The 25362-nt window shown below is 41.2% G+C and overlaps 1 protein-coding gene across 2 annotated transcripts; it reads left to right on the plus strand.

The window, feature by feature from the left end:
- LPXN (leupaxin) lies at positions 1–25362 on the plus strand. 2 transcript variants are annotated; one of them, XM_081313839.1, is made up of 9 exons: positions 1–44; positions 5457–5626; positions 5999–6054; positions 7828–7930; positions 9432–9599; positions 9924–10097; positions 11558–11639; positions 23261–23409; positions 24064–25362. In XM_081313839.1, exons 1-9 carry the CDS (start codon positions 32–34, stop codon positions 24328–24330), a joined length of 1182 nt encoding a protein of 393 aa, XP_081169965.1. In that variant the 5' UTR covers positions 1–31; the 3' UTR covers positions 24331–25362. The 2 variants fall into 2 exon arrangements, with proteins under 2 accessions (XP_081169965.1, XP_081169966.1); XM_081313840.1 differs by lacking the exon at positions 5999–6054 and having other exon boundaries at positions 7847–7930.

The raw sequence follows: 25362 nt of genomic DNA on the forward strand, positions 1-25362 counted from the left end.
TTCGGTCAAGAAGACCCAGTGGCAACAGGTCATGGATGATTTAGGTAAGTGATTCTTTTTTTTAGTATAGCAAAAGAATAAAGACTGCAGAGATGGGTTTGTAATTGTATGACAAAGGGGTTCATCTTATGCAGAATGGGACAAACAGAGAACTGAAGACGGCAAGGAGATCTTGAACCCAAGGCAGAGACTTTGTTCCTCTAGCTGCTGCTTGATGGGTATACAGTTCTCTCCTCAAACCATAATGGTTGGATTGCTGTAAACCACGGCAACCTATTTGGTTTCTGGTATACGTAAAAGTGAATTCACACTGAAATAATGTTGGAGGAACCAAGAACCTAATTTAAGAGTAGAAACGGATGAAGTTTATTTTTTTAATCAGGATTTTTCTTCTATGAGATTATATTTAAAATGTGATAACATAGTGCAATAAGTAGAAAATTATTTAGGCAGGGAAAAACACATGTAAATTGTTAAAAGAACAAACATTTCATCATCAAAGTAGAACTAGGAAAATATAGAATTATGTTTTTAAATTTGATCCTGCTGTGCTAGTCCTCATACATATCAAAGAGGTTGGAGTCCCTCTAGGTATTTCTCTTGAAGACTACAACATTTTAGTACACATTTTTTATGTTTTCAACATCATAATTTCTATCATTTTTTTATGTTATATCCAACGTGCCCTTACGTCTTGCATGCTGGTAGTCCTATATACTCGTACAACTTTTTATACTTTTTAAAAGATGAAAAGTGAACAAATCTGTGACCAACAATCCCATTCCTGATTTAAAAATAGTTACTATCATCCTTGTAATGCAATAATACCACTAACTGTGACTTACCAGTATTTTAAAATGCAATTATTATATTAAAGAGACTTAGGAAGGAAGTGCCACTTCTGTTCCACCAAAATCATTTTGGAATTAGCAATCAGCTACACGATGTTATTGGTGGGCAAGGAGCATATGATATGAAGATGAAACAAGCAGCCTTCGTTAATCCAATTTTGTCAGGAGGATTTTTTTTTAAACTTTCAGTTTGATGAGTGCAATACCGTAGCAGCAGGTTTTTGTTGTACCAAGGAATTCAGATCTGTTACAATTATTAACACCGTTGCTCATAATGTGGGATAAAGAAGTGGCATGACACACTTCCTATAGTCTCTTTGCACTCTTTTTTGAAGCTTGATCAAGAACTAAAATGTTCCATGCTAATTGAGATGAATACAATGGTCACAGTAGTAAAAACTAAAGAGAGGTTGAGGAGGATAAACAAAAATCAAAGAAACCAGCTTAGAACTGATTTTTTATTATACTGATTTATATAACCACCCACTTTCCAAATTGTAAGTCTGGGCAGTGACCAGAGTTGGCACTCTCTGAGTTCCTTCAATTAAACAATGTCATTTACTGGGCTTTGGAAGTGCACCATCTCTGTAGTGGTTCCTCCCAAGTTTTGGATGGCCCCCATTCTGCTGTTGTTTACAAAAGTCTTGAGTACCTGGCTCTTCACCCAATCCTTTCGGTGAGGGAGAGTGACTCCCCTTGCTTCATTGCACTTGCCATCTTTTATCTCTATCTTTTATTGATTTTTTTTGGTAATTTCTTTGTTTAATTGTGAGACATCCAGAATTGTTGAGTTGGATAGTGTACAAATTTAATACAAGCATTATTTTAAAATATTTTGATTCTATAATATATGTGGATTTATAGGATTAATCATTACTTATACAACATGATGTAGTTGCTACTTAGCCAGCTGGGCCCAGAGGGAGGGGTCCCTCTGACTGATTTACCCCCTCCAGGTTTCCATGTGCTACATCAACCTCGAGCTCAGGGTAGGGGAGGTGGCGTGGCGGTCGTTATCAGAGAGACCCTCCATCCGCGGGAGGCCACTGCCCCTCAGATAGACGGATGTGAATCCCTCCTCTTAAGATGGGGTCCTGGTGGTCAGTTGGGCCTACTTCTGGTATACCTCTCTCCAAGCTGCACAGCAACGGTTCTACCCAAGCTACCTGACGCCATCTCAGGATTGGCGGTCGAATTTCCAAAACTTATGGTACTGGGAGACTTTAATCTACCTTCCCTGGGCAGTGCATCAGAAGTGGCCCGAGAGTTCATGGCCTCCATGACGGCCATGGACCTGACTCAAATTACTCAGGACCCAACTCACGAGGGAGGAAACATGCCTGATCTTATTTTTGTCTCTGGGCAGTGGCTAAATGAACTGGGTGGGGTTACTCCAACATCACAACCCCTTTCATGGACAGACCACTACCTCCTGCGGTTGGGCCTCCGTCACGTCACCCCCCGCTGTCAGGAAGCAGAACCGACCAGGTGGTTCCGCCCCAGGCGCCTGATGGACCCAGATAAATTCCAGATGGCGCTTGGACCGATTCCCACCTCCCTCTCCCACAACCCGGTCGAGTCCTTAGTTAATGCCTGGCAACAGGCTGCTTCGGAGGCGCTCGACCGCGTTGTCCCTTTGCGGCCTCTGACCCGGCGCAAGTCCCGACTCGCTCCTTGGTTCTCCAAGGACCTGCGGGAGATGAAGCGCCAGAGAAGGGGCCTAGAGAGCATTTGGAGAACCAGTCGGTCTGAGTCTGACCGAACACAGTTAAGATCCTTTTCTAGATCCTATCTTGTGGCAATGAGGGTGGCAAAGCGCGCCTACTTCACCACCCTCATTGTGTCCGCAGATAATCGCCCGGCCGCCCTATTTAGAGTGGTCCGCTCCCTTTTAAGTCAAGAGACGGGAGAGGACCCCCTACATAGACGGGCTGAGGAATTTAGTAAATATCTGGTGGACAAAATTGCTCAGATTCGGGCTGGTCTGGACTCTGACTGGGCAGTATCTAACAAGAGGAAAACGATGAAGTTGGCCTAGTACATTTGGGAAGAGTTCGATCCTGTGACTCCGGATGAAGTGGACAAGATCATGGGGAAACTAAGTGCCGCCACATGTTTGTTGGACCCGTGTCCCTCCTGGCTAGTCTATGCATCTCGGGAGGTTACACGAGGCTGGCTCCTAGCAGTAATCAATGCCTCACTGAGTGAAGGGTACTTCCCTACTGCCTTGAAAGAGGCGGTGGTAAGGCCCCTCGTCAAGAAACCGGCACTGGACCCAGCTGTTTTAAACAACTTCCGTCCTGTCTCCAACCTTCGCTTCCTTGCGAAGGTCGTTGAGAGCGTGGTGGCACGACAGCTCCCTTTGAACCTGGAGGAAGCTGAATATCTAGATCCGTACCAATCGGGTTTCAGACCAGGGCACAGCACGGAGACGGCATTGGTTGCGCTGGTGAATGATCTCTGGCGGGCCCGAGATAGAGGTTATTCCTCTGTCCTGGTCCTATTAGATCTATCAGCGGCTTTTGATACCATCGACCATGGTATCTTACTGCGTCGTCTTGGGGGGCTGGGAGTGGGAGGCACCGTTCTGCGGTGGTTCTCCTCCTACCTCTCGGACCGTTCGCAGACGGTGTTGGCAGGAGGGCAGAGGTCAAGCCCTAGGCCTCTTAATTGTGGAGTGCCTCAGGGTTCGGTGCTCTCGCCCCTCCTGTTCAACATCTATATGAAGCCGCTGGGAGAGATCATCCATAGCTTCGGGGTGAAATATCATCAATATGCTGATGATACCCAGCTATTCATCTCCACCCCGAACCAACCCAGTGATGCCCTCGATGTGATGTCCCGTTGTCTGGAAGCGGTACAGATTTGGATGGGAGAAAACAGGCTTCGACTCAACCCGGCCAAGACTGAGTGGCTGTACATACCGTCATCTCGTTTAGTCCAAGAGGTTCCATCTCTGACTATAGGAGGAGAGATGTTACCTCCCATTGATAGAGCACGCAATCTGGGCGTCCTCCTAGATTCACGACTCAGTTTTGAAGATCACATTGGAGCCGTGGCTAGGGGGGCATTTGCACAGATTCGTCTTATATACCAATTGCGCCCCTTCTTGGACCGAGATGCCCTACGTACAGTCACCCACGCACTCGTTACCTCCCGTATTGATTACTGTAATGCTCTCTACATGGGGCTGCCCTTGAAGACCACCCGGAGGCTTCAGCTGGTGCAGAATGCAGCTGCACGGGTTGTGATGGGAGCTCCCCGATACTCCCATATTACACCCCTCCTGCGTGAGCTGCATTGGCTACCAGTTGCCCTCCGGGTGAGATTTAAGGTGCTGGTACTTACCTTTAAAGCCCTACATGGCTTAGGTCCGGGATACTTGCAGGACCATCTGCTGCCGGGAACAAATTCCCATCGTCCAGTACGCTAACACAGAGAAGGCCTCCTCAGGGTACCGTCAGCTAGGCAATGTCGGCTGGCGACCCCCAGGGGGAGGGCCTTCTCTGTGGGAGCGCCAACCCTATGGAATCAGCTCCCCCCTGAGCTTCGGATGGCCCAAAATCTCCAATCCTTTCGCCGCGGCCTCAAAACACACCTGTTCCACCAGGCTGACCTAGACTGACAGGCATTTTAATTAATTTATATTTAGTATTTTTAATTCATTTTTTAAATTTTCTAATTTTAATTTATTGCACTGATGTTCTCAATTTCATTTTTATCTTGATTTCTGTACTTATTATATGTTTTGTTGTTAGCCGCCCTGAGTCCTTCGGGAGATAGGGCGGGATATAAATCCCATCAATAAATAAATAAATAAATAAATTTACAAGCCAGATCAAAATTTTACAGTCTTCAGAAGTGAGGATATATTATCAGAAGATTTCTTCAGTCTAAAAAATAGCTGCAAGTCCTTAAAGTAATCAGAAACAACTGGCAAGAAGAACCTTTAAAGTAATGGGATTTATTGAGATATGAAAGTGGTTTGATAACAACCACATGTCAGCCTCAATCAATATATCAACACTCAAGCTACCAGTATATATGGTGTTTACAAGGGTCTTGCAGTCTAAAACAGACAAATAGGTTAAATTTGCAAGTACATAGTTTTTATGTTTTTCCTGTTCCTAGCTTTTCATTGTGTCTTCACACACAGAAGGATGTCTGTGTGAATGCTAAATTTTATTGCCTCTCTTTCTTGTGTTTTTCTACTGCATCATAGTAATTTAGTATAATCTCTTGGTTATACTTAGCTTTTCGATCCAACTTTTTCTGTGAATACATTCATTCTGGGAAGGATAGAATAATCCTTAAATTGATGAGCAATTCTTTTTTTGCCTCTCTGTTACAAGATATAGTTTGTTTTTTTTCTATAGTGGCAGCAGTCTGGAATAGCAAGAGGTCTTTTCCTACACTTCTGTTTGCCCCATCGTAGACCATCTTAGATCAAGGAGATGTTTAATAGCAATATTGTAGTTTTACAGATTCGGTAGGGTTATTTTGCTGCCAAAGAATTCACAGTGAGATGGGATGCACGTACCAAATGGCTGGTAGAAAACCAAGATAAAAAGACAGAAACATTTAAACCATAATGGTTTTGTTTAGATGCTTTATTGGCAGAACTGGAACAAACCACGCAGAGCCTGTGTGTGAATGACTCAGACCCAAATGTTTGCTTTCTTCTGGAGCGTGACAACAAACCAAAATCAGTGGCAGCAACAACAGAAAGCCATCCTACCCATCACCCAAAATTAACACCTCAAGAAGCCAAAAAGGTATTTTCTTTAAGATATATAAGTCTCAGGAAGTTAAAAGTTATGAAAGGAAGTGGTCACAAATTTGACCCTACTAGAAAATTCATTCCAGCCCTTGGCTCAGCCCTGTTCTGATGTATAACAGATTCTTTACTGAGAAGTCCATTTGCTTGCCTTTCTCTCCAATTTATATCTGGAACACAGTTGACCATTACAACATGTAGAAGAACTGGTTCCAGAATGGGAGATGATAGTTTAGACTAGAGGCTGCTTTAGAAGAATAAGGCAGTGCAACATTTTCTGAATGGCTGAAGTTAGCACGATAAAAATCAGAAACCAAGCATTTTCTTTAGGCAGTATTCTTACACATAACTGCTGTGTATATTTTTCCAGGTAGAACCAGCACATGATGTTCAAACCCATAAAGAAGATGCAGCTAATATTTACAGGTAACTATTATTACAGGAAAAAAAGATAAACAGACCTCAAATTATTCTACTGTTTTGCATTTCATGTCTTCTAAAGCTGTGTCACTGTCCTCATTTCTCTATGCTTGCTAAAGAAATTAGAAAGATCGATTTCATTACAAAAAGCTCATTTCCAGACTGTAACATGACATTTTAATCACTTTCCCAGGGATTAAATAAAGGTTTCTTAGCACATTCATCAATGTAAGAATGTCTGTTTTTTATACCCAATAGAGTCTATCTATAGGTTGGAGTTACCAAGGCACATTTTGCATTTTCATAGAATGTTGTGGCACCTTATTGAAATGGGATGGAGTTTGCCCAATAAAAAATGTGTGCTAGAGTGTGTTTGGCCAGTTATATACACAAAAGGTTATCAATTCTCCCTAGCCATTAATTCTAGGTTACTCACAATCAGCTTCTAGTAGGATGCTACAATTGAGCCACTTTATTTCAGTTTCTGAGTGTTAACATTACCAAACCAATGATTATAACATTAATTAAAAATTAATTAATTAAATAAAATAGAATTGTTGGTATTTTAAATACCATTTAATATTTATCTGTACAATACTCACAAGGCTGAATGTAAATATATTCTGAGTCAGAAATATAAAGCACTGGAAATTAGTCATCCTTATTTCCAAGAACCCTGGATGATTTAGTATATAATGTAATTTTTGGCTTTCAGTGTGAGTGAAAATTATACTGGATTTTTTTATTATTATCATCCATAATATACACTTATGCCATCTAACCAGAAAATTTTAGGGTGACTTAAAATTAATAAATTAAACATTAGCATAAAAATTGAGTGTTGCAACTCAATTTTTTTTCTTCATAATGAAAGTTTCAACTGCTTTATAAAAAGAATATTTTCATTTGCCAGTTCATTGCTTAAGGATGATGAGCAAAAGACAGATAAATTGTTGTTGTTGTTGTTAGCTGCGAAGTCGTGTCCAACCCATCGCGACCCTATGGACAACGTTCCTCCAGGCCTTCCTGTCCTCTACCGTCTTCTGGAGTCCATTTAAGCTCACACCTACTGCTTCAGAGACTCCATCCAGCCACCTCATTCTCTGTCGTCCCCTTCTTCTATTGCCCTCAATCTTTCCCAGCATTAGGCTCTTCTCCAGTGAGTCCTTCCTTCTCATTAGGTGGCCAAAGTATTTGAATTCCTTCTTCAGGATCTGACCTTCTAAAGAGCAGTCAGGATTGATCTCCTCGAGGACTGTCTGGTTTGATCGCCTTGCAGTCCAAGGGACTCGCAGGAGTCTTCTCCAGCACCATAGTTCAAAGGCCTCAATTCTTTGGCGCTCAGCCTTTTTTATGGTCCAACTTTCACTGCCATACATTGCAACTGGACAGATAAATTAAATGACATGAAAATGTGTCATCTCCACATGTTGCATTACATTTCTGCAGCATTTCACAAATTGGGCTGTCTTACACATGCATGCAATCTGTCTGTACTGTATAGAAAATGGGAAATCAGTAAGAGGTCAGGCAGAATTATTGCTTGCCTAATGCAAATACAATAGAGCAGCAAATAAATCACAGGTTTTGCCATTTATACATTTGAGCCATATTCTGAGGTGAACTTTTGAGATCAATAAGTAAATAACTGAAATAGTGGGTTGCTTTTTGAGCAGGTATTATATATATAATGACAGGATGATAGTATATGCAAGAGTTTAAAGGTTTACTTTTTATTCCTTTCACTTGGTCGATCATAAATATTTCTCTTTTTTGTAGCAAAATTTTATCTTCACAGCCAACAGTGTCCTCCTCATCTTCTACCTCAATTGCTCAGGAACTGGATGATATTTTGGCTTGCTTAGGAACAATCCAATCCAAGGTGAATAATGGGATTTTAACCTAAATAAATTTTGAAATGAAAACTGATTGTTTATACAAGCAGTAATACATTCCCAATTCTAGGAGTCGAAGTCCATATATATTGAATTTGTCCAAGGTTGAAAAACACTGACAAATAAATTAAGGAAAGATGGAGCTTGCCTACATTCAAGTCAGCTTGCATACTTGAAATACACATTGACAGGAAAAAAATCATAAAGCGTTTAAAAATACTTAAGAAGTGAAAATGGAGGCTATCATGAGTACTATTATTCTGAATGTCTTTAAATTACTTCTCAAGATGGTTGAGTAGATCCTATGCTTCTGTATATATCTAGTTTATTTTATGACTGCATGTTGTTCTTGGCTTTTTTTTCTTGGTCCTACGTCTTTGATCACTGCAACCTCCCTGACTGCCTTTGCTTCAGATCTGGAAAAGAACTGTAGGACGGGATTTTCGTAACATCATCTTGGTAGTTTGAACACAGGAAGTTAGGGGAGTGAAAAGCCTTGTACAGATGAGTGTACAAAATAAAACAGAACATAAACCATGTCCTTACTGTATTATATAATTAAGACTTCTTAGATTTGCTATTCAAATGGGAAAGCATGGTTCTGTTTGTTCCAAATATTTTTTTCAGTAAAGAAAAGATGGGATATATATGTGAGAGTTATCAAGAATCAAGATCACATGAAGTATTAATACCACTTTACAATGCCTTGGTAAGGCCACATCTGGAATACTGCATCCAGTTTTGGTCACCACGATGTAAAAAAGATGTTGAGACTCTAGAAAGGGTACAAAGAAGAGCAACAAAGATGATTGAGGGACTGGAGGCTAAATCATATAGGGAACGGTTGCTGGAATTGGGTATGTGTAGTTTAATGAAGAGAAGGGTGAGGAGTGACATGATAGCAGTGTTCCAATATCTCTGGGGCTGCCACAAAGAAGAGGGAGTCAAGCTATTCTCCAAAGCTCCCGAAGGCAGGACAAGAAGCAATGGATGGAAACTAGTCAAGGAGAGAAGCAACCTAGAACCAAGGAGAAACTTCCTGATAGAACAATTAACCAGTGGAACAACCTGCCTCTAGAAGTGGTGAATGATGGAAGTTTTTAAGAAGAGACTGGACAGCCATTTGCCTGAAATGGTATAGGGTTTCCTGCCTGAGCAGGGGGTTGGACTAGATGACCTCCAAGGTCCCTTTCTTCTTCTTCTTCTTCTTCTTCTTCTTCTTCTTCTTCTTCTTCTTCTTCTTCTTCTTCTTCTTCTTCTTCTTCTTCTTCTTCTTCTTCTTCTTCTTCTTCTTCTTCTTCTTTATTATTATTATTATTATTATTATTATTATTATTATTATTATTATTATTATTATTATTATTAATCTAAAATGTTTTATAAAAGTGTGTGGATGTTGCAGGTTAATAAATCAATTAAAACCTGTTCTGGAAGCAGAGGAAGCTGCACAAAAAGGTAGAGAACTGCAAATTATTTGTTCTCCTGCAGGTCTCAGATGGCCTGCCCACCTCTGGCCAGTCAACATCAGCAGAAGAGAATACCACTGACAACCTAGACAGCATGTTGAAGAGTTTGACTCATGATATGCAGGACCTTGGTGTTGCTACTGTGCCTAAGGGCAACTGTGCCTTTTGCCACAAACCTATTGCTGGAAAGGTAAGCATGGGGATGGGAATTGTGGATCTAGCTATGTGCTCTTTTTACCATTCTCAGTCTCACCGAGGTTGCTACAATCAATTGCTTATTTGTCTCACTTTTAAACTGCATGGCGTATATAGCTAAGAAGGCAAATTAGAGGTCTTCTTTTGCAATGTTATTACTGGGAATCTTTATGTCTTAGCCTAAAGAGATTCTCCTGCTCGCTAAGCCAATGCGGGGAGATTGATGTGAAACAGAGCATCTTTAAGAATATGTAGCTTCTGTGTAGAGAAAGAAGTATCTATATCCAATATACTCAACTAAAGTTTTAATGAATTCTAGGTGGTTACAGCTCTGGGAAAGATATGGCATCCTGAACACTTCACATGTACTCACTGTGGAACAGAAATGGGTTCCCGGCCATTCTTTGAGCGGGACAACAAAGCTTACTGCCAAGAAGATTACCATCAGCTCTTCTCTCCTCGCTGTGCTTACTGTACTGCACCTATCAAAGAGGTATGGATCACTGTTTCTGCCTTCTGATGATCAACTGCCTTCATTGTAAGGACCCACTTCAAAACCTCATCCCAAGAACGCAGGACTCTTGGAACAACTCCATTCCAAAAGGAAATTTTATTAGGAGAAGCTGACAGCAGGCAAAGAAGGCAGGATCTGAGGGTTTCCCACCCAGATCAATAGGTTAAAAGAGCATCAAGCAAACCCCACCCCAATAGTTCATCCAGTCAGTTCAAATGAGCCAATCCTAGATGTTAAGTCTGCTGTGGGAACGAAGCTGATAATGGCGTCTGTTCCCATGCTTGTGAAGATGTTGTTGGGTCTTCGCACCTTCTCTTCCATAGCGAGAGATAAGCCAGATGGCCAGAGGCACATTCCTTTCTCACCCCAGGTTGACAAGGGGGAACAGTTCAAAGAGCAAACAGATAGGAAAGGCAGAGAGGATACATTCTAGCTAAACAAAAGGAGAAATGATGCATTCCCTAGAGCAGACATGTCAAACACAAGGCCCGGGGGCCGGATCCGGCCCGCGAAGTGGTTTCATGCGGCCCACGAAGCCATCCTGGAAACAGTGAGGGAACGGCCCCCACTGCCTTGGCCCTGGCCCAGAGACCCTCCTTCTGCCAGAGACCCTCAGATCTGTCCCACTCCTGCCCAGGCCCCCATAGGCACCCTTGATGCGAATGATGTAGAGCTGGCCACGCCCACCCAGTAGGCCATATGCACTCTAGCCACGCCCACCCAGTAGGCCACGCCCACCCAGGCCATACCCACCCGGCCCCCTGAGGGCAACCGCAATGCTGATGCGGCCCTCAATGAAATTGAGTTTGACACCCCTGCCCTAGAGCCTCCCCCCTCCCACCAGGAGAATGACAGAACCCACAGGAAGAAACCGAAAGAGAACTGAACTAATTCCACCCCCCACCCCCCCAAACAAAGAAATGGGTTCTGACATTCATAACTGGTCCTAAATATTAGCTATGTGTGGCTAAAGATAAAATGATGCCACCCTCCCTGTTCCATGTACCAAAGATGCCCACGCATCAGTGGAATTGCACTTTCAGCACTAAGGATGCTTTTGTCAAATCTGGTCATCTAGCTGAAGGTCTGCAAGATAGGCTGCAATTCAGCACCTCATGGCTGTCCTCTATGATCTGCCCATTAATGTAGATCAGACATGTCAAACTCGCAACGTCACATGATGTCGCACGACATATCGGGACTGTTTTGCCGTTGCTGGCAATGGGGTGGGCACGGGTTCCGTGTGACGGATCCGGCCTGCAGGCCAGCAGTTTGACACCCCTGATGTAGATGTTTCTGTTTGTCTACTGGAAGCTTTGTACTTGAATTTTCCCTGTTTCAGAGTAGGGCAAGCTGGGGATATACCTTTCGTGCCATCTTTTCTTTCTCATATATACTGGTAACACTATTCCAGTAAAGCTTTCTTGTTTTCTTTGCAGAAACTCCTAACAGCTATGGATCAGACTTGGCACCCTGAGCATTTTTTTTGTACACATTGTGGGACTGTGTTTGGTGATGGTGGTGAGTCATTATTTCTCAGAGTTCCTGACCTAGCTTTTGCAAGCTTGTTTAATGTCTATATCTATTGGTATAAATATAATCTAGGTCAGGGGTCGGCAACCAGAAAAAGGAAAAGAGCCACTCAGAACCGGTTCCATCACACAAACAAAAAAGTGGGAGCCACAAAAAGTGCGCGCGCGTGCGTCCACTCACGTGCATGCGCAAAAAACATTTTGCGCATGCGCAAAATGAGAGGCACCTGCGCGGCGACAGGTCTCCCCTTTGGAGAGGTGTGCCGCCGTCCCGTTCGGAGACCTGCCACATTCGTCAAACATGGACGAACGCGGCAGCTGTGCAAATGGGACGGCGGCGGTTTGGAGAGGTGCGCGCACCTCCCGTTTGCACAGCTGCCGCGTTCGTCCATGTTTGACGAACGCAGCAGGTCTCTGGACAGCGGCAGCCTGGGAGAGGTGCGCGCGCACTCTCCAAACCACCACCATCCCGTTTGCACAGCTGCTGCGTTCGTCCATGTTTGACGACCGCAGCAGGTCTCCGAACGGGATGGCAGCGGCTTGGAGAGGTGCGCGCGCACTCTCCAAACCGCCGCTGTCCCGTTTGCACAGCTGCCACGTTCGTCCATGTTTGATGAACGTGGCAGGTCTCCGGATGGGATGGCGGCGGCTTGGAGAGGTGCGCACGCACCTCCGCCCTTCGGAAAGGTGCGCGCGCACCTCTCGGAACGGGCGGTGCCACTCTTCATTTGGAGAGGTGCGCGCACACCACTGCCCGTTCGAAGAGGTGCGTGCGCACTGGGCGACTGGGAGCCGCAGGAGACGGCTCAAAGAGCCGCATGCGGCTCCAGAGTCATGGGTTGCCGACCTGTGATCTAGGTAGATGACTGTGAAACATTTCTAAGTAGAAGTATTCTTTCCCACAAATGTCTCATTCCTACTCTGCGGGAAGTGATTCAATATTATACACAAGCAAAGAAAAAATTGAGGATGCCTTGTGTGTGAACTTCCAAATGAGAAAAGGGATGGAGCATTTTTAAAGATGGAAAATGCCACTAGAAATTTGCCAGGAGGATGGAGTAAGGAATCTTGTTGAAAGATGCAAAAGTGGCTGCGAATAAATGTATGCTTCTGTCCACATTTGTTATATAGAAGTCAGAATTTTTATATTTCAGAAAAAATATACAAATGCAGAGGAAGTGGGGTGTTTACATGTACAATAAAACAGGAAAAGATAGAATCAAGAATGAATGAAAGAACAAATGAATGAATGAATACGTGAGTGAATGGGTGCTGAATGAATGTGGACTGGATTAAAAAATGAGAGTACTAAAGAAGTACCCGGTATCATAGTTTTCTTTGAATGCATTTTATCTCTCCCGAGTGTAAGCAATATACAGAGCATCAGAGGGGAGCACTGATTAAAGTGTTTCAATTTCATTTTTCCTGCATAGCATGTTGCAAATAATTATTTTTTTCTGCTTGACAAACAACAATCAGAAAAGCATCAGCACACTCACAGTGGGATTTGATGACAGACTAGCACTAATAGGACACCAGGAATTGAGGTCCAGTAATTAGCTCCTGGGGGGAACTCTGAGCCCATATCGGTAAATGCGGGTCCCCAAGCTCCTAATTAGAACTAAAATGCAAAAAGTTTTACAGGTCAATTTAGAGATGAGCTGGATTCTATCTAAATTAAGTCTTTGAAACAACCCAAGGGCACTATTCGTTCTTTCTTGGCCATGCGGGAGGATTTCCCCTGAGAGTTATTGCTTCATGCTTTCGGAAGCAACTTTCAGGACTTTATTGCATTGGCAGCGATTTCTTCATCTTTGGTGTGGTAACTCACTCCAATGCAATAACTGCTTTGTGCAATTATGGACTGTTTCTCTTGCAGAATTGCAGAAGTTTAGCAAAATATTTATCTGACCCCATGGTGAACCCAATTATATTTTTACCAGTATGAATGTAGCAAGGTGGTTAGTGGCATGAGCAGGCGTGATTTGTACAACCATCATTCTCTTCTTGACTGTGGAAGCTCACATTGACTAGGTTGTTAATTCTGATTCGGCAGCAGAAACTTTTTATTTATTTAATCAAGTTTACTTATTTTATCTTAACATGTTTTATAAAGAGAAATACAGGTAGTCCTCAACTTATGACCACAATTGAGCCCAAAATTTTTGTTGCTAAGTGAGAGAGTTGTCAAGTGAGTTTTGCCCCATTTTGTGACCTTTCTTGCCACAGTTGTTAAGTGAATCACTGCAGTTGTTAAGTTAGTCGCATGGTTGTTAAATGAATCTGGCTGGCCCATTGACTTTGCTTGACACTATTTATGGATTGCAACCATCGTATATATGTCAATCAGTTGCCAAGCGTCTGAATTTTGATGACATGACTATGATGATCCTGCAATGGTTGTAAGTGTGGAAAATGGCCATAAATCACTTTTTCCAGTGCCATTTTAACTTCAAACAGTCACTAAATGAACTGTTGTAAGTTGAGGACTACCTGTACAGAAAAATGGGGAAAAGAAACTATAAAAAAGAAAAACACTTTATTCCCAAAAAATTATATTTGAAGTCAAGAAAAGTCCTTAAAATAGTCATTGTAATAATTGGTTTAATTTAACTGTTTTCCAGATTCTGCTCAAATCTGTCCAATAGGTTTTTGGTCCCAATTTTTGAAATAGAATTATTCCATAAATAACTATTTATCTAAATATTAATGAGCCTTAACATAAAAAATCCAGCCTACAAACCAACAGAGCTCAAACATATCTAGCAGCTCACAGTCTCAGAAACAAAATACCCTTTCGACTGTGTTATCAGTCCCAGCAATTAATGTAAATGAGCAAAACCTTTCCAATGAAGCCACCAAAAGCTGATTCACTGCTGAATTTTCATTCCACATAGATATATACTGTAATGTAATCAAAAAATATAAGCTCAATTATATTTTTGAAAAGTTGCTAAATTAAAAGTACCTTCTTCAAGAGATTTTTTTAATTAAGCCAATAAATTCTAGATGTTCTATTTTCTTATATAACTTTCCTCAACAATTTATCAATTTCAAGAAACTATTTATTTGGAATTAACATTGAAATTGTCAGGCATGAGAAACCAGGTGCACACATGAGCATTCAATTTAGCTGATTTATTGCTAAAAACCTATGCACAGAAATGTTCTCAACTAACAGTCTGCACCTAGTTAGAGCTAAGTAAGTTTCAGTGGGGTCTGGATGCAGTTCATTTGAGGTTACATAAAGACTAAACCGGGGGTGTCAAACTCGCAATGTCACATGATGTATCATGACGTATTGCGACTTTTTCCCCATTGCCGGAGCTGGGGTGGCCGCGGTTTTGGCATGATGCATATGGCCTGCGGGCCAGCAATTTGACACCCCTGCTCTAAACTGATCCCTCTTTTTACCCCTTCCCCAGGTAATCCTGACAACTATCATCCTGTAACTCAAGTGCATCTAAAATCAGTTGGTTTGTGATAACTCTTGCACAGGGTTGCCAATAATAAATTTCCATCCACTTAATAATAGGAATCAGGAACTAATATCTACACATTAGCCGCATAAGATAATTAATCCAGGCCATAACAAGAGCTTTTACAGAATCTAAAAACACAGTACAGCAGAGTCTGTTGTACCTTGAGTTGAATCCAAAATATCATTAATAAAGATAAATGACCTGATGTCTATTTTTGTCATGACGCTTCATAAGTAATTATGCTCTTAAATTTAGAAGACCAATTTATTAGCCTTAGAACTTGTGTTAATCTTCTCTTGAGCAGGTTTTATATCACTATGTACAGTGATATACTGTACTTGCGTACAGTCACTCATGCGCTCGTGACCTCTCGTCTAGACTACTGTAATGCTCTCTACATGGGGCTGCCCTTGAAGTCCACTCGGAGGCTCCAACTGGTGCAGAATGCAGCCGCGCGAGTTGTACTGGGAGTTTCCCGATACTCCCATGTTACACCTTTGCTCCGCGAGCTGCATTGGCTGGCAGTTGTCCTCCGGGTGAGATTCAAGGTGTTGGTAATGACTTACAAAGCCCTACATGGCATGGGTCCGGATTACCTACGGCAACACCTGCGGCCGGCGTCAACTTCCCTCCGTCCAGTGCGCTCCCACAGAGAGGGCCTCCTCAGGGTGCCTCCGATCAAAGAATGTTGATTGGTGGCCCCCAGGGGGCGGGCGTTCTCTGTGGGCATGCCAGATCTGTGGAACCGCTTGCCGGTTGAGCTCCGGATGGCCCCCGACCTTCGCTCCTTCCGGCGCGATCTAAAAACGTATCTATTTGAGCAATCGGACCTGGTTTGATGGGTTAGGGTTGGGGTTTTAATATCTTTTTTAATTATTGTTTTAAATTTGGGCATTATATTTAATCGTTTTTTAACTTTTGTATTCTGTTTTTATATTTATTGCCCTGTACACCACCCTCAGTCCTTCGGGAGAAGTGCGGTATAAAAATATAATAAATAAATAAATAAATACTATCATAGCTATTTACTCAGCAATTCCTTTGTCACTGTTTTTCTTGGAATCTACATCATTGGGATCACTGTAGAAGTAGAAGTATCTAAGCTTAATAGAAGCTGTCTTTGGGAAATTCTGGTTGAGGTAACACCTTTTGCAGATATTACCCATTCCTAATCAAACGTTCTTATCTTTAGTATGAATGGTTTCAAAGGAAGAATTCAACAAACTTTAAAGAATAATATATTCTAGATTCCTATGCGTAGCTTGAAGTTATGCCTTTTTTTGGCATAACAAGTACATTTTACATCCAATTGCTTCTTTCATGAACATCTCATTCATAACTTCTAATGTAATTGAGTAAATGCTGAAATAAGGATGTTCAGATCTGGTTAGTACTTCAGTTAAAAAAGACCAGCTGGAAAACTGAGGTCTATAGATCAGACAGAGCAATAATCAACCAATAAATCAATCCTGGAAAAAGACAATGACAATCCATTCCCATTGTACTGCCAAGAAAACTGAATACCCATATTCCTAAAGTCATCTGAAATCAGGCTTGATTTTTTTTTTGCACTGCACACAGTCTTAGTAACCGAGGGGAAAACTTGTTCACTCTAACCTTATAAGAATATTCTATAATCTTCCTGAGGCCTTAATAGCAAATTAAATCAATTTATCAAGGATGAGATCAATATAGGAAGACTTAAGGAAATTCACTGGAAACAGTGTATACAGGGAGTGCAGAATTATTAGGCAAATGAGTATTTTGACCACATCATCCTCTTTATGCATGTTGTCTTACTCCAAGCTGTATAGGCTCGAAAGCCTACTACCAATTAAGCATATTAGGTGATGTGCATCTCTGTAATGAGAAGGGGTGTGGTCTAATGACATCAACACCCTGTATCAGGTGTGCATAATTATTAGGCAACTTCCTTTCCTTTGGCAAAATGGGTCAAAAGAAGGACTTGACAGGCTCAGAAAAGTCAAAAATAGTGAGATATCTTGCAGAGGGATGCAGCACTCTTAAAATTGCAAAGCTTCTGAAGCGTGATCATCGAACAATCAAGCGTTTCATTCAAAATAGTCAACAGGGTCGCAAGAAGCGTGTGGAGAAACCAAGGCGCAAAATAACTGCCCATGAACTGAGAAAAGTCAAGCGTGCAGCTGCCAAGATGCCACTTGCCACCAGTTTGGCCATATTTCAGAGCTGCAACATCACTGGAGTGCCCAAAAGCACAAGGTGTGCAATACTCAGAGACATGGCCAAGGTAAGAAAGGCTGAAAGACGACCACCACTGAACAAGACACACAAGCTGAAACGTCAAGACTGGGCCAAGAAATATCTCAAGACTGATTTTTCTAAGGTTTTATGGACTGATGAAATGAGAGTGAGTCTTGATGGGCCAGATGGATGGGCCCGTGGCTGGATTGGTAAAGGGCAGAGAGCTCCAGTCCGACTCAGACGCCAGCAAGGTGGAGGTGGAGTACTGGTTTGGGCTGGTATCATCAAAGATGAGCTTGTGGGGCCTTTTCGGGTTGAGGATGGAGTCAAGCTCAACTCCCAGTCCTACTGCCAGTTTCTGGAAGACACCTTCTTCAAGCAGTGGTACAGGAAGAAGTCTGCATCCTTCAAGAAAAACATGATTTTCATGCAGGACAATGCTCCATCACACGCGTCCAAGTACTCCACAGCGTGGCTGGCAAGAAAGGGTATAAAAGAAGGAAATCTAATGACATGGCCTCCTTGTTCACCTGATCTGAACCCCATTGAGAACCTGTGGTCCATCATCAAATGTGAGATTTACAAGGAGGGAAAACAGTACACCTCTCTGAACAGTGTCTGGGAGGCTGTGGTTGCTGCTGCACGCAATGTTGATGGTGAACAGATCAAAACACTGACAGAATCCATGGATGGCAGGCTTTTGAGTGTCCTTGCAAAGAAAGGTGGCTATATTGGTCACTGATTTGTTTTTGTTATGTTTTTGAATGTCAGAAATGTATATTTGTGAATGTTGAGATGTTATATTGGTTTCACTGGTAAAAATAAATAATTGAAATGGGTATATATTTGTTTTTTGTTAAGTTGCCTAATAATTATGCACAGTAATAGTCACCTGCACACACAGATATCCCCCTAAAATAGCTATAACTAAAAACAAACTAAAAACTACTTCCAAAAATGTTCAGCTTTGATATTAATGAGTTTTTTGGGTTCATTGAGAACATGGTTGTTGTTCAATAATAAAATTAATCCTCAAAAATACAACTTGCCTAATAATTCTGCACTCCCTTGTAAATGCCTTTTTAGAGATTTATTTGTATTTATTTATATTTAAATTTATATACCGCCCTATTCCCGTAGGACTCAGGGCGGTTTACAGGGAAAATTAAAAGTTAAAATACATCATATACAATTAAAAACAATTAAAACTAAGATTAAATTAATCCCTGAACTTAACTAAAACCCCATTAATTAAATAATTAAAACCCCTCAGTCTGGGCCAGACAACTCAAAAAACCAAGTTTTCAAGTCCCTACGAAATGAGCGAAGGTCGGGGGCGGTCCTAAGCTCCGTGGGAAGCTGGTTCCAAAGGGCCGGCGCGCCCACAGAGAACGCCCTTCCACTGGGGATAACCCACCGGCATTCCCTAACCGGTGGTACCCTAAGAAGGCCCTCCCTGTGGGAGCGCACAGGACGATGGGAAGTTGATGCCGGCAGCAGGTGTTCCCTGTGGAGTCCAAAAAAAAAAAAAAGCTTTATAAACAATTATCTACCTAAAAACCCTCACACTATAGTTTCTCTAAACAAATTGTGCTATAAAATATCCCAAGCATTTAAGTACATAAGATTGGTAATAAACAAAACAATTTCCTTTTGTTAGCAGCAACCTGTAACTTTCACTTTCAAATTCTATATAAGGAAGTTTACGGTAGATCAATATGCCCTTGAGTTGAGCTACATGAAAACAGCCATGCATTTTTCTTGACTACAGTACCAAAAGACAGTTGTCACTGCCTCTTAGAATATTCTTCATCTTCTCAGTTTCATCTAAAAAGTAAATACTTAGCAAATTGAGCTGAATTCCTGATGACTGCATTCTTGCCGTTTTAAGTCCTGGGGTATCTGGGTAGTATCTCACTCAAATATTAAACATACTAATATTAACTTAGACGAGGTATTGCATCAGACATAGTATGAGAGATAGTAAGGTTTAGAGGAAATCAAATTGCAGATGTCCCTAATATCAAACTCTTATCTTTAATAACTTCTAATTTAAAACTCATCCTTGTTTTCTGCCTCAAAATCTTTTTTTTTTAAAAATCCTCCACTTTTCTGCATCACAGCAATTTGCCTTTAACTGTAGTGCCTGTCATGATTTTTTCTTTAAGCTAGGTAAGGAGTTTTAGGCTTTCTTGAAACAGAGCAAATCTAAAAATCTAATTTAAATGTTCATGTTTATCTATTTTGTATGAAAGATAAGGGGGCAGAACTTAATGTACCAGAATTCTGTCTAGAATGGTTCATCTGCACTGATAATATATCTGTTCTTGGCTTAACTTCCTGGAATCCTCTTGTGGTCATAACAGCAAATCTTTTAGCCTTTACTTATTGATTCAGTAACTCTTAAACTTTCTGATGTAGCCAGCTCATGCAAAGAACCTACTCTGATTATAGAGCCTCCTGTTGAAAATATTTGTCACATAACGTCTTGTGAATGCACTTTCTTTATTATAGGTTTTGTAAATTAACATATGCATTAACAGATTAACAGCATGCTTGTATTTTTTGTTCAAACAAAGTATTTCATTTTATTTTATTTATTTTATTTTATTTTATTATATTTATATACCGCCCTTTCCCGAAGGACTCAGGGCGGTTTACAGGGTGATTAAAACAAAAAATACAAAAGTTAAAAACAGTTAAAAAATTATATCCGTCCCTGAACAAATAAAACCCCAGTTAAAATTAAAATTAAAATTAAAATTCTCAGCCTGGGCCAGAGAGCTCGAAGAGCCAGGTCTTCAGGTCCCGGCGGAATGAATGGAGGTCGGGGGCAGTCCTAAGCTCCACTGGCAGCTGGTTCCAAAGGGCAGGCGCACCCACTGAGAAAGTCCTATCCCTGGGTGTTGTCCGCCGGCAATCTCTTACCGGTAGTACCCTGAGAAGACCCTCCCTGTGGGAGCGCACTGGACGAAGGGAGCTTGATGCCGGCAGCAGGTGTTCCCTCAGATATCCTGGACCCAAGCCATTTAGGGCTTTATAGGTCATCACCAGCACCTTGAATCTCACCCGGAGGGCAACTGGGAGCTAATGCAGCTCGCGGAGTAGAGGTGTTACATGGGAGTATCGGGAAACCCCCATCACAACTCGCGCGGCCGCATTCTGCACCAGCTGAAGCCTCCGAGTGGTCCTCAAGGGCAGCCCCATGTAGAGAGCATTGCAGTAGTCTAAACGGGAGGTCACGAGCACGTGAGTGACTGTGCGTAGGGCATCTCAGTCCAGAGAGGGTCACAACTGGCGCACCAGGCGAACCTGGGCAAAAGCCCCCCTGGTCACGGCTCCTATATGGTCTTCAAAATTGAGTCATGAATCCAGGAGGATGCCCAAGTTACGAGCCCTATCAATGGGGGGTAACACCTCACCCCCCCCCCCCATCGTTAGAGATGAAATAGTCTGGTTAGCCTGAGATGCCGATATGCACAGCCACTCAGTCTTGGCGGGATTGAGACGAAGCCTGTTTCTCCCCATCCAGACCTGGACCACCTCCAGGCAACGGGACATCACGGTGAGGGCATCGCTGGGTTGGTTCGGGGTGGAAAGAAAAAATTGGATATCATCAGCGTACTGATGATACCCCACCCCGAAACCACGAATGATCTCACCCAGTGGCTTCATATAGATGTTGAACAGGAGGGGCGAGAGAACCGACCCCTGAGGAACTCCACAAACGAGAGGCCTCGGGGCGGATCTCTGCCCTCCCGTCAACACTGACTGCGAACGGCCCAGCAGATAGGAGGAGAACCACCGTAAAACGGTGCCTCCCACTCCCAACCCCCTGAGACGCCGCAGTAGGATACCATGGTATATTTTAGTACAACATAAAACCTTTACCTGGAGCAGAACTGGCTTGTAAAAAGTGGCCAGTTTTTTCCCCCCCTAGAAAATATAAAGCTCCATTATACTCACAAGGTTGCAGGAAAGCATATCGGTATCATTTTCTTTGTCCAGCTTGTTCGCCAATTCATAGAATGTATAGAAATCCCTCCATACTGAGTTTATGCATACTACACAGACTCTCTACATACATTGGCCAAAATGAGATCTCAGAACATCCTGAGTCATGCTGCTCCACAGAGATCTGAGATGTCATTTTTGCCAGTTTATTGTGCCTTTTCTGTTTCATCTTAAAAGGCTACTCCGGTGAATCGGATTACAATAACATTTCTTTTATTAAGCTATGCAATGAAATAATACATAATAAATAATTATTAACAAATCATTAATTATTATTAATCAACAATAAATAATAAAGTTAAGACTTGGACTAGAAGACCTCCAAGGTCACTTCCAGTTCTCTTACTCTGTGTTCTGTAAGACAGTGTCATAATTCAGTCTTTAAACCTTGGCAACCAGCAGAAATATTTAGTCACTGTCTGTCTATCTAGCTATTTATATGGTATACAGAAGGTAACTATCCAAGGTACATTCTAGCTGGAGGTTCCTGGCTGCCTTTGGCTGAGAAACTCAGTCCTTATCAGTCTGGTTCCACGAGTACACCTCTTCTGGCTGTGAGTGGAGGCTCATTTGGAAATCGAGAACGAAGGGTGTGGCAAGAACATAGGGGCAGCTTCATTGCCTACCATACAGACACTGAAGTGCAGCCTTATGTGGCCATTTTGGACACTTTCTTCCCAGGAAGCAATCAAGCTACCATTATTCAAAACCCCCAGCAAATAAATAGACTTAGGGCAGATGTGGTCACGGTCACAATATTACACCCAACCTATAACCAAATTCTTTGCCCGCTTATTTCAATTCATCATCGCTTAGCCATAGCTATTTCATTACAGGTGTTATTTTCAGAACTAGGCTTTTTAATTTGTAAGTCATTTGTGCATGCATTAAAAATGTATTGCTTCTTTTATTGTATATTGTAGAATATCACAATCTATTTTAAATTTTTAAATGTTTAATATTCTGTAAAAATTACAGTGCCAAACTGTCAACCTTTAATCATAGATTACTTATAACATTCAATTTATCAATAGAAGAGTTATTATTAGTAGCACAACATACCGTATTTAATTTTTCCAGAACCAATAAAAATGTGATTCATCACTTAGAGAAGTCAGCATTCAAACTTTATTAGTCACTTTTTCCATAAGAACAATTAACCATACTTTTGCATGCCAATTATTCAATGATAGGTTATCTAGAAATTTCAGTTTTGAGCGAGTTTCAATTCTGCAGCCAGAAGTAAGAATACAATAAGCTCCTTTTTATTTAGAATTATCTCCCTCAATAATATGTAATAATCACAATGTGATTATTCAATTCCACAGTGGGAATTGAACACATTCTACTTTTTGTTTAGTTATTATTCTTTTGTTTGTTGTTATTCTAACTTCTTTAAATAGTATCTTCCAGTAATTCACTACCTTTTCATAAGTCTACCACAACTGAAAAAAATGTTCCTTTCTGATTCCAAGTCCTATAACAATTTGATGAATGACTATGGATCATTCATGCTAGTTAGAGCTAAATGCCAGTAATGTAATATCTTCCACTGCATTTCTTGTATGGAAGCTAAGAGAAAGCCATTAATCACAGATTCCTTTCCACCAGTCTCTTAACTCTCCATCTCGCTTCTCTTCTTGTCTCTACCCTGTTTCTTCCTGCCTCTATGGCAAAAGATGCAACTGTAAGAACTCATAAAAACAACTGTATGTCAAAATAGTTCTTGCTTTGTAGCAAGATCTTTAACAGATCATTGTTGAACTAGTCTGAAGATCAGGGACCACTCCTTTCCTACTGCTTTTCCAATCAAAGAGATAGCATGCCTTTGTGTCTGTGTGAGAGGAATTCACTGTTTTTAATTATTATCTTCCCAAACCTTCTCCTGTAGGTTTCCATGTGAAAGATGGAAAGCCATACTGCCAGAAAGATTTCGAAAGCATTTTTTCTCCCAAATGCAGAGGCTGTGATCGTCCTGTGATGAATCAATACTTGTCAGCTCTGAATGCTGTGTGGCACCCCGAATGTTTTGTGTGCAGAGTAAGTATGTAGAAGTATGGTAGCTATGCGATGGCATTTGGGTTAGTGGTACAGCCAATATTTAAGGGGCTCTAGATAGACTTTGGTCACAATCTTGAATATAATTAGACTTCTTAAATCTCAGCTAACTAATTTGTTATTTGTATTTTGATATAGGAAAGTCTCTCAAGCTAAAAATATTAAAATCTGATATTAATATTGTACTATAAAGCATGTATTTTTGTGCGTGTACACACATACCTACATGTATACACATACACATATATACCCTCTATACAAATATTGGTGGCAGCACTTAATTTTGTTAAAAGTGGAAGATGCTCTGCAACACAGTTTGAACTGTCATATTAGCAAAAAGTGGCTCCATTCTTGAGTGTCTAACATGTGGACCTGGATACCCGCACTGAAAAACCTTGGACAGGTTTAGCTATTTTTGTAAGCTTCTATCCTGGATGGGTTTATGTTTCAAACATAATTCCAAGAAGAAAATAATGAATTAGGGGGAAAAAACAGCCAAACCTATTTATTTTAAATAGTAGTGGACTAGCAACCAATGTGCCCTTGCCCAATGCAGCATTGGGAAGAATCTAACCATATGCCAATCTCAGAAATATTTTTTATACCCTGACGCAGGCTCCTTTTGTGTATTTTCAGGATTGTTTCTGCAGTTTTACTGGCGGTTCTTTCTTCGAAATAAAAGGTCAGCCCTACTGTGAGCTTCACTATCATCATCATCAGGGAACAGTGTGCCATGGTTGTGAAAAACCTATTGTTGGGCGGTGCGTCAGTGCCATGGGGCACAAGTTTCACCCAGAGCACTTTGTTTGTGCCTTTTGCCTTACTCAGTTGCACAATGGTATTTTTCAGGAGCAGAATGGTAAAACCTACTGTCACTCTTGCTTTGAAAAACTCTTTGTTTAACTTAAAAGTATGTGAAACATTACTCTTCCCAAGAATGTTATTGCAAAACAAATACAAAAGCTGTAAGCCTCAGAACCATTCCTTGGTGTATAGAGCTTCCTGAGTTTTTCTCTTGAGTAAACCCGCCCCCCCCACCAAATTAGGCAACATTAAATATTATAACACACTATGTTTTCAAATTAATCAGCTGTTAGGCATGTATTCTTTGTGTTGAATTTAAATAACTTTACTAGAATTCATTATCTGGGTATTTGTGTTTTTTAGAAATATTAAGAGCAGCTTTTCTCTCTCTGTCCACACACACACACACACACACACTAACACACACACACTAAAATGAAACAAAATAGTAGCTCTTCTTCTCTGAAAAGTTTTTGAGGTTTTTTTTCCAGCTGATAAGAACAAGTTGGTTTTTTAACCAATACATATTTATCTGCAGAAATATCTTTCATTATTTCTATATTTTTTTGTAACTAATAGCAGAAACCTATGTTGTCTTGAAGTAGATATGCTGCAAATTACAGAAAATCTTTCAAAAGTCAGGCTTACTTCCTGATCAGGGTGGATAAAACTGTTCTGAGTAGGATAATCTCATTTAAACTGCTATTTAGATGACAAGGGGAAGATATACCGATGCATCTTGAAGTCAATGGCTTTTTAATGCTAGACTTGTGCAAAATTGCATTACAGATGCACATATAGTCTGTGGAGTAAACAATATGGAAAGGGTGTACTTCTCCCTGTGCTACTCAGGCAGCAGAGTTCCATTAAGGTATCTTTTATAAAAATAGCTCATCTCTCAGGGTTAGTATCATAATGCCCTAGCAAAATCAGTCATCTATCTTTTTAATCTGCTAAATCTTATCTACAGTATGTGTGCAAGCAGCCTCTGTCCAGATTATTTGAATATTCATCCTCCCCTTAATTTTCTTAACTTGTCATACACAGCAATGAAGAATGTCTTTGTTATCTTCGCTTCTAAACAATTAAATGATACACAAATGATACACAAATAAATTTTATTTTCTTGTT

This window comes from Vipera berus (assembly GCF_964194415.1).
Source record: "Vipera berus genome assembly, chromosome: 1".
Lineage (NCBI taxonomy): Eukaryota > Metazoa > Chordata > Lepidosauria > Squamata > Viperidae > Vipera > Vipera berus.